General features: G+C 34.0%; 1 protein-coding gene across 1 annotated transcript in view; it reads left to right on the plus strand.

Moving 5' to 3' along the window:
• The first annotated feature begins 4658 nt into the window (after window positions 1-4658).
• The window catches only part of LOC142335564 (uncharacterized), a 172451-nt gene continuing 164434 nt past the window's right edge, over window positions 4659-12675 (plus strand). Inside the window, exons 1-2 of the mRNA XM_075384102.1 lie at window positions 4659-4781; window positions 7700-7774. Coding sequence (XP_075240217.1) covers window positions 4766-4781; window positions 7700-7774 — 91 coding nt within the window. The 5' untranslated portion in view covers window positions 4659-4765. The remainder of the gene's footprint in view (window positions 4782-7699; window positions 7775-12675) is intronic.

Raw genomic sequence — 12675 nt, forward strand, 5'->3', positions numbered from 1 at the left:
CCCCATAATCTTAGAGCTTTTTTGGGGGGTAATTTTTGTAAATTTTAAAGAATCCCAACATTACCACAACTACCCCCCATTACCACTCTAAATATTTACTGATTTTCAAATCAGGAGAGCCATTAGAGTTGTTTAATTTATCTTCAGAACACTAACTTACTGTTACAGTTCTATAAGGAATAGAAGTACAAAACTTAAAAAAAGTGAGCCAAGAAGAGAAGTTACCGTGAATCGTTGGAAAGCATTTGATACACAACATTTATTTTTTAAAAGTAGGATAACAAAAGTGGTGGCCTAACCGGACGATTTTAAAATACTTTTGGAGGTTAGATTTTGTTTCCGAACTGACAAAATAAAACTTTCATAACCAGGTCGTTGAAACTTTTAGATAGAAAATTTTCTTTTTCGGTTTGATGATTTGAATCAACTTTAAATGTTCCGTTAAATTCAGCTAAACATGAAATGCTATGAAATAGCTAAAAAGTCTCTCGCAAAAAGTGTAAGTTTCAATTGACTGCGCAAATGCTGTTTCTGCGTTGTTCTATATTTCAACTGAGATTTTACTACCCGTACTTTGAGAACAGAAACATCCCATTTGAGATTTCTTTGTTCTGGAGATTGGTTTCTTGCTATTTATACGATAAGTTGTTCTTCGTATTTTTTTTTGCGGTAAAACACTTAATCTTGATATATGCTGATTATGTTGTTAAAAATCTGTTGAAATAACAAATAGAAAACAATCCTTGAAATAAAGCATAGAACACAAAAAAAATACACCTTATTTTACAACATCGTTAATCTTATTTATTATATTTTGCGAATTATATATATATATATATATATATATATATATATATATATATATATATATATATATATATATATATATATATATCAATAGCCTTGAAAAACTTGCGAAATTATTTTAAAAACTCTCTCTGCAATCAATGCACATGCATATGTTTCAATTAACAGTAAAGCATTAAGACAAAAAGCGTTCTCAGCTGGTATTGAATGATGGTGTTGTACATAATTTCGAAGGAAAAAAACTATTTTGCTGCGTCAGTGCTGCTGAAATTTAGATTCTACTATTATTACAAAATTTTGAATAATTTTTTTATATTTCTTATTTAAAAAAAACAGCGCATTTGATAAATCTGGTTGTTCTAGATCGAACTGTTATTCTCAGGAGCAATGTGCTATAACCTGGTCAAGCAGGCCTTTTAATCTACAGCGAGGGCCAGTTAAGCCTCTCTCCGTTAGCAAAACCACTTGGACCTGCATTTTTGTCATTTTCTTTCAGCTAATTATTTTCCCTTTAAACAATGTTGTCTACTTTGAGCGTTAAATATTTTTTTTCACAATTGAGTTATTGATCTGGGTGAGTTCTGTATTTCTGATTGATTGAGTAAGATCATGATGCTATTACTAGTCCGATTGTTGTGTTTTGCACTACAAAAGCTTTGATTACATTAAAAATTTTTTTTTCTGTTCTAGACATTTTTATGGCAGTGAGAGTCTGAAAAATGATCAGTAATTTTAATTACAATGGACACCGTGAGTATTTTTAAGATTAAAATTTCTTTGAATGCTTTTTGAAGTTAATTGATAAATTGATGTTTGCAGCTTATTGACGGTTATAGAGTTTTTTACGGGAAACTTTTTCGTTGCTGTTTTTCGCGTTTTTTTTCTCCACGTTTGTTGGCGAAGTGCCACTTTTAATGTTAGAGGTGTTTTATTGGTGTATGAAAACCATAGTTTAAGTCAAAAAGTAGCTAACAATTTTTTCCTGGTTTGAAAGTTAAAAAAATGAAGTTTTGACGCCCAACGTATTATTATTTCTGTTTATTTAGACCCCTTAATAACTATTCCTATAGCAGGTCCAATGCTGGACCCAATATATTGTTTTCGTTTAACGTCTTATGATGTTATGGTTGGGTTAGTGTATCGTTTCATCAAACGTAATATTTTTTTGCTTGTACTTTTTGTTCTTTTTGTATAATTATCCTTTAGTTTTGTTACTGACAAGTGACGTCGGATTTTATGGAGGCAAAAAAGACCCTCTATTCTCTAAATTTTTTTATGTTACCCATGCAGGGATTGCTGTATATTTCTAATTTTTTTCCAGTATACCGTTTTTGTTATTTAGCAGAAAGCTAGTTATTTTCAATCAACAAGAGTGATTGTGTGAATCACCTCGGACATTCCAGAATAATTCTCTTGTAGGAATCGTACGGTTTCGTACAAAATCATCTGGCAAGATTCTGTAAACTTAGTAAGAAATCTTGCAAGTTCATGCAAGTTTTCAGACTGAATTAGCACTAACAGATATTCTTCTTGCAAAATCTTACAAGATAAATAATCCTCATACTAATTTAGTACGACCTCACTGCCGCAAGTACGTTTCGTAAAATCTCTCGCAAGATTTAGTGAGAATAGGCCGCTGTTATTAAGAAACTTCTAAGATCTTACAAGACAAATATTTCTCGTACTAAATTAGTACGACCTAACTGCCGTAAGTACGCTTCGTACAATCTCTTGCAAGATTTAGTAACAATATGCCGCTGTTAGTAAGAAACTTTGTCGTACTAAGTTTGTACGACTTCATTGACGTAAGTACGCATCATACAAACTCTTGCAAGTTTTAGTAAGAATAGGCTGTACTTCCTCGCACTAAATATTTATCCTGCCTCTTTTGTACTAACTCTTACTAAGTTTAAATCAGAAAAATCCTGAGCTAGTAATAGAACGCCTAATCGTACTAATTCTCGTAAGATCTTGCAAGATAACTATCTAGTACGAAAGAACAATTGTGTGGCTGAAATCTTACTTAATCGTACTAAATTTTTACTAGTTTGTACGAAATAGTACGATTATTACAAGATAGCTATTCTGGAATGTCCGGTGCATACATTTATTTGCTGCTAATCACCCGGGTCGAGGTTTTGTCAAAAAATAATGTAAGATTAGCGGTGAAAAGCGGTGAAAAAAAAATTTTTTCACCGCAAAGCGCCCGCATCTTTTAGCGTTGAATGCGCTGAAAGCGGTGACTTTTTGCAAGAATTGCGTTGAATTTTTCGGTGAAAAATTTTTTTTCACCGCATTTACCGGAATTCTTACAAAAAAGAAACTATCGTAGAAGGGTTCGAACCTCTACCTGATGCGTGTCAGCAACTTCGTAATCCACTGCGCCATCTGTCACTTACTGCAAAGATATTTCCTGTGAATAAGAGATAAGCGTTGAAATTAGCGCGTTGAATATTTGTAAGATTTGCTATTTTAGCGGTGAAAAATTTTTTTTTCACCGCATTCTGCTGGTAGCGGTGAAAAATTTTTTCACCGCATTCTGCTGGTAGCGGTGAAAAATTTTTTTTCACCGCATCCTGCTTGTAGCGGTGAAAAATTTTCTTTCACCGCATAAGCGCTGAAAAGAAATTTTTCACCGCTTAAAAGTTTTTTTTCACCGCATTCATCGCATTGAACGCAAATCTTACACTTTTACTCAAATTCACCGCAAATCTTACATCTTTTAGCGATTTTTAGCGGTGACACCTCGACCCGGGCACGTGCCTTCATTTTATTTCAGTCATTTTGTCGCTCGGTGGAATGACAAGACAGTTTTCGCTCTATTACATCAACGAACACTACATATTTCTTAATTTTGTTCTATTTATGGATACTTGCGCTTTTAACGCTATCTCTCAGAAACGAGTATTTTTTTCAGACTATGTGCCAAAATTTACAGCTATAGCCCCGCAATTGTTTAAACGAAAGAGAACCTATAGTTCATAGATTCTGCTTTTTGCTAGTTGTTCGTAATATATGCTCCGAAAGTGTTTTTGCTTTTCCTTTTTTTGTGCAATGAAAGTGCGGATGAAAACTTTGCGTGGTGAGACTTAACTCAAAAACCTGGGAAATTTTGGAACTGAACATGTGCAAAATATTCTCAATGTTACACTCACAATTAAACTCCTCTGAGAGCAGTAATTTTAGATTGTCCACAAACAATTACTTCTCATAATTTGATTTATCAAAAACGTCTCTGATGATTAAAGCTTTCACCATCTCGCCTGCGAAATATTTCAGTGAGCAAATCGGTTATCACATTTTTGTTTTATATTTTTTTTATAAATGTTCATTTTTAAATGTTGTCTTGTTTCATTGTCACAGTTTCAATTCTACAAAAATACCAAAAAAATAACAAAAGATAGGTTTCTGTGGACCTACCAAACTATTACAAAATTTATTTTTTTTTAAAATATTGTTTATTGACAGAAAGACGCCTTTTCAAAACACGTTAATTTACAAAACGCGATTTTGCTTTTGCTTACAAATATTTATTTGAGTTTAAACAGGTAAATAGATAACATTCTTTATCTGAAACTTCATCTGAAAAACTCAACCATCTATATAACAAACAGAGAGAGATGAAAGTCAAAACAACAGTAGTTATAAGTAATTAAACCATGATTAATTAGATTTTTATCATGACAACATACTCGTACAATTAAATATTGCAACATCCGCAACTCAACGGCACAACAATTGAAGGTCCATTTGGAGTAATAAACTCTCATAATAAAGTTTTAAACGTAAGGCGGATTCATTATAGAGGGACGAGCTTATTAAACCAGATAATTATTACTTATTACATCGATAGTTAATGTAATAGAAGATATCATAACAACCACTTTTTCAGCAATTTGAAAAAAGTTTTATCTCAAACTCACAATTTTAAAAGTAGCTGTTTATTGCACGAGACGGGATGAAAAAAATTACAGGTATTTTTTTCAATTTGCATATAAATTAGATACAATGATAATCGCACACATATACTTTGGGAACAATCATTGAAAAACCTCTTTAAATCTGTTAATAGGCTTTCCCTACTGCAAACGTTAATTTGACACATTGATTTGTTAGTAATTGTTAGTTTTCTTTCTGACCTGAGTCCCAGCCGACCGATAAAACCTCATTTAAAACTGTCCCAGACCAAAATAACCTCTGATCAGACTCAAGTGGGCTCAAATGTCATTTTTTTTCAATTGAAAAACCCGAATATTGACGGTTCTGATTTTTGGTGATTTTGCTTGAAAGCGCCTCGACCAGAATTTATACAGCCCGATTGATTATTTTACCCAAGTCAGGATATCACAAACATGATTGCTGAATAATATGAGAAAGGTGATTTCTGATTTTGTCAGAATCTGTAGAAATTTGTTTATTTGTCGTATCCAGGAGTATCCAAAAAATTATCAACTAATTTCTGCAACCAAATTATCAAATAACTCTCCCAAGTTCTGCCTCCCAGTAGCACTGTTAATGCCCAGAAACTTATTACCCTCTCAACTAAGATTTTCAGTTAAATTTGCCAGAGTTGAGCGTTCTCTTTCTCTCTCTTGTTCTTTTTCGTGCTCATTCTCTTTTGTCTCTTGTGCAGGAGGATACTCTGTCTTTTTATTTTTTTAATCAACGATAACAACGTGTCGTGCCGTTAAGAACATTTTGACTTAACCTATAGGTGCAATAGTGGGCGTAGAAGGTCAGTGACAAGATGTAACTGCTTAAGATAACCGCAGTTCGGTGGTTAACTCCTTTTGGTTTCGTCGGTGTCCTTTGAAACTGATATTTCAGGCTTAACCATTTTAGTAGTACTTGCAAGCATTAAGTCGGTTTTGCTACACATTTATAAATACTTTTCTGTTTAATCCTGATTCCACTTGGTTTGCAATGCAGCAAGGTTTTTGTTTAATTAATTTATGCTTAATTACTAAACGCATAATGACAGTCAGAAAAATTTACATTATCCTTACAATTTTTAATTAGATTTTTAATTATCGTTCACAATTCAATAGTGAACTGCTACGTGTTTAAGTTTTCAATGTTTGAGCGAGTTTATCAGTAGCAATACATTTCTGATACAAGATTTGTTTCTTTCTTAACCGCGCGAAAGAGATTGCCGCGAATTTGTTTTCACAAAATCAGTTTTTATCGACACATATTCTGTCATTCAATACTTGTGTTCTTCTGTATTTTTTAATTGAGTCTCACCAACTAATAATTATTTTGTTGATGTCATTTATCTCAGTAATCATTTTCAGTTCACAACTTAAAACTCATTTTCCACTCAACACTCTACTATAAAAGAATTTGGTTGACCAAATGTCCTCAACTTTAATTGTTACATCTTATTTTTTCTCTCCGTTTCAAGATTACAAAAACGCCAATAAAGTTATTTTCACCTAGCTTAAATTTCAAGAAAGCTCTTTGACTTTCAAACAACCTTGCCAGAATAATGTGGCATCAGTGATGCATTTTGAATAGGAAAACACAAAATATTTGAGTAATTTCGAAAACAGTATACCAAATTTTGCCTTCGATCGCAAAATAGTTTTTGAAATATCACGTTTAGTAATCCCAGAAATTGATTGCCGAGTTATTTCAAAGTATCCTATTACAATGACGAACAACAATGCTTCAATTAATTTTAATTATTTCATGCATGTCTCTTCAATCAAATTATTGCTGTGTTTCAAATTGTTATTTCACTCAGCACAATTGCAATTTGAACAGAAAACAAAACTAAGTAAAATTAAATTTTCTAAGCATCAGATTTTATTGATCTGGTCACTATTCTGATCAAGTTTTTTAAAATAATTATGTTCAACATTAGCTCCAAAACTTTGCTTACTATTTAATTGAACAAAATTGGAGTTTTATCAAAAGTGTTCAGGGCCTCAGACTTGAAGTCATGGTATCAATAAAATCTAGAGAGACCCTTTTGTCTCATGATCTTGTCGGTCTGTTTTGGAAAAGAAAGTGGATCCGTATCGCAAGCAGATCTAAGATAAAAGAGATATTAATGTCACTTTGTTTTTTTTGTTTGGTACTTTAAAAAAAGTTTGGTACTTTCGGATGCCAGTTTTGAATAATTTGAAGCTCTCGCAGGTCTGGGTTTAGCTTCATATATCTACCACGTTGTTTTTCTCCTTTTTAAGAATATTTTTTAACCTCAGTTACAGCAGTTATCGTAAAAATTTTGATTGCTCGATTTTTCTACGGCAAATTTCAGTTTAGTGAATTGGTTTCCTTATGACTGTTTCGTTCTTCGAAGAAAAAATATGAGCGCTTGCCTTTCAGCCTTTGAACAAAATTTCCTTATATGTCGTTAAGTTAACAACCGTTTGTTTCAAAACTAATGGGTTTTGGGTTCTATTAGTTTATTATTAACATGCGTAGAGTTTGGACAACTCCTTCAGCTCAATTACTACAAAACGGAGTTCTAAATTCCTCATTTTCTGCTGGTTACATCAGTACGTTTACCTCGAAAAATTTTGTACCCCCGTGGTCTTCAAATTTTTCAGAAACTGAACACATTTTTAACCGCTTTTAGGGTCCTAGTAAAATATTGTGATCATTGCGGATTCTATTGATAATTTTTGCACAGTCCAAATAAGCATTGGTTATTCTGAATTTACCGTTTTAAAAAAAGTCAGCAAGCAATTGCTGAATTTAGGGGCAAATGTTTGTATGAATTGCTTTGATAATTCGCCAGTGGATATACTTTAATTTCGTAAAAGATTCAACGCTTTCGCAGAATAAAGGTCTAAAACCATTGTGGTTTTTGGGATGATTTTTTGACATTCCTTAACTTGAAAAAATATATTGCCGCCATGTGAATAATAGTGTTGAATTTTAGTGTTGAATCAATGGCTTGTTGGGCTAACAGTATGGGTGTTTTTGGAACGAACATTCCTCTGCACTTCATCTCCTGGTGAGTTTTGTGCTAGCATCTAATTTTAAATTCTCTATCCCGGGACGAGGTTTGGCGGTGAATTTTCGTAAGAAATGCGGTGAAAAAAATTAATTTTCACCGCGTATTTGTTACATCTTTTTGCGGTGAACCGCGGTGAATTATTTATATTCACCGCGTTCTCAGTATTCATACGAACAAGAATCACCTGTACCCGTGTTCGAACCTCGGACCTCCTGCGTGCCTTTTACTACTCATTCCACTGCGCCAAATGTCACTTAAATACTTCTTCTTTATTGTGAACATAAATTCGACTGAGTAAAAGTTGGAAAACAAATGCTGTAATTTTTATTAAAAAATGCGATGAATTTTTGTAAGAAATGCGGTGAAATGTGGTGAAATATTTTATTTCAACGCATTCACCGCTTTCATCGCATTTCTTACATTAATTTGCCACAAAATTCGATGCGGTGAATAAGAAATGCGGTGAATTTTGCAGTGAATTTTTGTAGGAAATGCGGTGAAATGCGGTGAAATATTCATCGTCACCGCAATCACCGCATTTCTTACAAAAATTCACCGCATTCACCGCATTCCTTTCAAAAATTTACCCAAAAACCTCGACCCGGGATTCAAAACCTATCATTTTTAATTACTATATCAAAATGCCATGAATCATTTTCTGTCTGCTCAAAATGCTTTAAGAAAAAATTGAGATATCTATAATGTGCAGATATAATGATTTATTGTTTTTCCCTTTGCATCGATTACAGGGGCGAAATTGAGTGGAAAATTCCAAGAAGTTACTGCCTTATGAAAAGTTCAGAACAATTGTCTCATAGCAACCTGCCAAAAAGAGCATTCACTTATAAAAACTTGTAGTTGTATAAGTCGAACAAGTAGTTTATAACTGTGTCAGGACGAAATAGATAATGACAATTTACTAATATGAAAAAAATTGCCCAGAATATACCAATTATTTTATCCTAAAATTCGAATTACTAGAATGATTATTATGCATAAAGTTTAGCTAGCATAAAGTTTAGCTTGGTTCATGCCTCGCGGGCCAAAGCCATGAATCAATTACCCGTGAGACTTTATATTAAACTATCGCAACCGAACATTACACTGAATTATCCACTTTAGCCGAGTGCTAATTCGTAATCTGATTTATGAACGAAATGATCAGGGAAAATATATTGGGTATAATTGAATTGGGTAAAATGGCAGGTGTCAGGACAATTACCCAATTCCATTTACCCAATGCTATTTTACCCAATGCCACTATACCCAACCTTCAATTTTTCCCAAAGCCATTTTACCAAAGCCACAATTAATTCACCTTTTTTAAAAAATACTAGAACGACTATTAAGCCGAGTTTATAATTAAATGGCCCGTGGGACTTTAGATAAAACCATCACAACTGAACATGGGATAATTGAACTAAAAGATCAAAGAGCATTGAGTAAGTTAGTATTGGGTAAAATGGCATTGGGTAAAAAGGCAGGTTGGTTAAATTAGCATCGGGTAAAATGGATTTGGGTAAAGGGTCATGTAACCAAAACTGCAAAATAGGTTTTTGGTTTTTGTATATTGTCATGTAGTTCTTATAAAATAAAATTCATTTTCGTCTCAACGGTGCATCATCTACGATATCGAACATCAGAAATTTATTTGAGCGTGATTCAAGCACAATTTTTCACAAAAGGATCTTGTAAGACCTTGCAAGATATCCATCGTTTTGCAAGCTCATGCAAGATACTCGTTTATGTTGCAAAGGTTTACAAGATTACCAATTTTTGCATGAATCCCGCGAAATTTTTTTTTCAATTGACTCTTGACGTCGACTAAGGACCTCCTGGCGTCGACGGGGGTCATGCATAGAAAAAACTTTTCTAGTAAATCTTCAGTATAAAATAATATACCCAAGTTAAAAAGCAAGCGATATCCCAAACTCAGTTAACTTATTCGCCCCCACTATGCGCACAAGATAACTTCACAAAGTAACGTGTTACATATCAACATGTATTTTTATTTTTTTAACTGCCGGCACAATAGACTCGGGGGGGGGGAGGGAGGGGTGGTTGGCAAACAGCATAGATCCTAAAAATTTTTGAAGGCTGATGGCTGACTCCATGACAGTACAATGTTTGAAAGCTCCAATACTAGTCCGGTTAACGAAAATGTACGTTGCTTGAAAAATGGAGGTAACCTCGTATTAGCTATGAAAACGAAAAAGGCCAATTTTTTAATGAAAATCATTTTCTAATTAAAACTTCTTTGTCACGCTGAATATTTAAAGGGCTGCGGCAACAGAAGAGGAAAGAATTTTGAAAGTGATTTTTATAAATGGAAAAATTCCGCTTAGAGAGAAAGTTGAAGGTGAAATTCTTTAAATGTAATGTTGAGAAAACGAAAGTGAACGGGACACCCCAATAACTATTAAAAAATCACTGGTTTTTAAATCAATAGCGACAAAGCGGCTCTTAGCAATATGAAACACAAAGTTGCACAGTAAATTTCTTCCTAATATCCCAAACCATGTTCTAAGCAATTTTATTTTAAATTTTTGGTGGTTCAATTTATCCATGAGTTTGATTAATATTTAGAAGTACATGGTACTTTAGTTTTGACTGTCCACTCTTAATTGTGAGCTAACTTTGATGATTTTGTTGTCAGAGTCAAATAGCAAGGTTTCCTGACATTTTTCTGACAACTTATTTTACTTTCGTTATGCCTTGGCGGCAACCTTTCATAGGTCCAGAACCTAAAACTGTACACTTTATCAACAAGGATTTTAAAGAGATTCAACAGAAGCCTTGATACCTTGTGCACAAAATTTGAACACTTTGTGGAAATTTGTTGTTTTAAATTGGCTCAAAACATTTTTCCAAAGATAATTGATATGCATCAAACACGAGCTAAAATAGTCATGATAAATTTGTTAGAAAGAGCGTTCGCAGGTGATGAGGATCAATTGATAAGATCATTTGAGGATTTTGTAAGAAATTCGGTGATTGCGATGAATGCGATGAAAAATATTTCACCGCATTTCACCGCATGTCTCACAAAAATCCACCGGAAAATTCACAGCAATTCTTAACAAAATTCACCGGTGTCAAATTAAAGTAGGAAGTGCAATGAAAGCGGTGAATGCGGTGAAAAAAAATGATTCACCGCTTTTCACAGAATTTCTTTCAAAAATTCACTGCGAAATTCACCGCTTTTCTTACAAAAAAAACCTCAGCATTTGCTTTCCAACGTTTACTTAATCTGATTCAAATTCACAAGAAATAGATAAACAGTTAGTGACAGTTGGAGCAGTGCAATAAGCGGGTGAAGGCAAGCAAGAGGGCAGAGGTTCGAACCCGTGCAGAGTTCTGCATCTCTTTGTTCTTTACGATCCACAAATTTTTCCCTAATAACAATTTTCATGAAACACAGTTTGCGAAAAGCAGTGAAAAACATTGAAAAATCAGCTCACCGAAATTCAACGTTGTTCACTTTGAAGCTCTTACAAAAACAGCAAAAATTATTTCGTTGCAATGCAGTGGGACGCAAAGAAATTGAGTTTTATCGATGACGCGAAGAAAGTGCTGGTATGTAGGGAGGTCATTTTCAACAAATGGGGTTGAAATCGGTTATCGATCACTTAAAAAGATGGGATCACGCTATAGTAACAATCCACCATTTTAATCACAGATTCGTTTTTCGGGTGGTGTTGCGTTGCAATTAAATTACTTTAATAGTAGTGCTTTACAGCTCTGAAAAGACCCGAAATAAATTGGTTTGGATCTATTCCTTTTCGCCTCCCCCTCCCTCCACTTATTGGCAAAAAAAATGTGACCCCTAATTTATTTTTTTTTTCAGAATTGTCACATTTTATAATCCTAAAATTATGAATTGTAATGAATGCTGCTCCTTAAAAGCCACGCAAACGCAACTCATAACATTGGTTTTTGCACTAACAATGTGATTTTTAGATGGTGTCACTTTGTTTAGAATGTAATAATCGTTAGTTTAGAGAAGGACCTAATAAAAAGACCATACGATTGTACAGAAGCAGCATCTCTTTATCTAATAACTAGATTTTTGCAGTTAGTTTTGGGGGAGAAAGCAATACGTATGGGGAAAGCATACTGAGCTGAAAACTTTCTGAGGAGGGTTAGTAAAGCAGTGCATATACGTGATCCGCAATCTCCATCTGCTGTCCCCCCTGAATCTGAATATAGAATCTGAATATTTGGGGTGGAGGTTTTACCCTATTCACAATTCCACAATTGTTCCTAGAATCTATCTTTAGAGAAAACTACTGGACTGGATAGTAACTTCACAAACCTACTATTCTTAACTAGACTAAAGGGTTATACCAGGCCCTCCGTTCAAGTCCTAAAGAAAGTATTTTCAGGGGCTGTAGTCAATTGCCAATAATAATGATGATATTAGAATATGTTTGTAATGCTTCTCTATGTTATATGATATTTTAGCTTCTAAGAAGTGTTTTACCAATTGATATAAATTGGTGACTCTAAGATTGAGAATTATACCAGGTCCTCAATTCACTTTCTAATTAATCGATCAACCAATATACTTAAAACAAATAGTAGATGACGTGAAGAGCTCGTCGGTGTTCACTCCACAACCCAACCAGACGAGTATTAACCAACTTGATAGAACGTTAAGACATTGCCCATCAGGTACTTTAGGTTACTGCAGACCTTTTTAATTGTCTACTTGGTTCACCATTCCATACTACATGGGTTAACTTAACTTTCCAAGTCTTCTACGAGCAGGCAGGCCTACCCTCAGAGTGGCTTCACTATGCGGTCTCCTAGAAGGAGCTTGGCCAATTAATACTCTCAGAAATCAATCGTCTTGATGTTGTCCGGGATTCGATGCTGTCCTCCAGTTCGTTAACCTA

The sequence above is a fragment of the Convolutriloba macropyga genome, chromosome 2, assembly GCF_964194025.1.
Source record: "Convolutriloba macropyga chromosome 2, txConMacr16.3, whole genome shotgun sequence".
Classification (NCBI taxonomy): Eukaryota; Metazoa; Xenacoelomorpha; order Acoela; family Convolutidae; genus Convolutriloba; species Convolutriloba macropyga.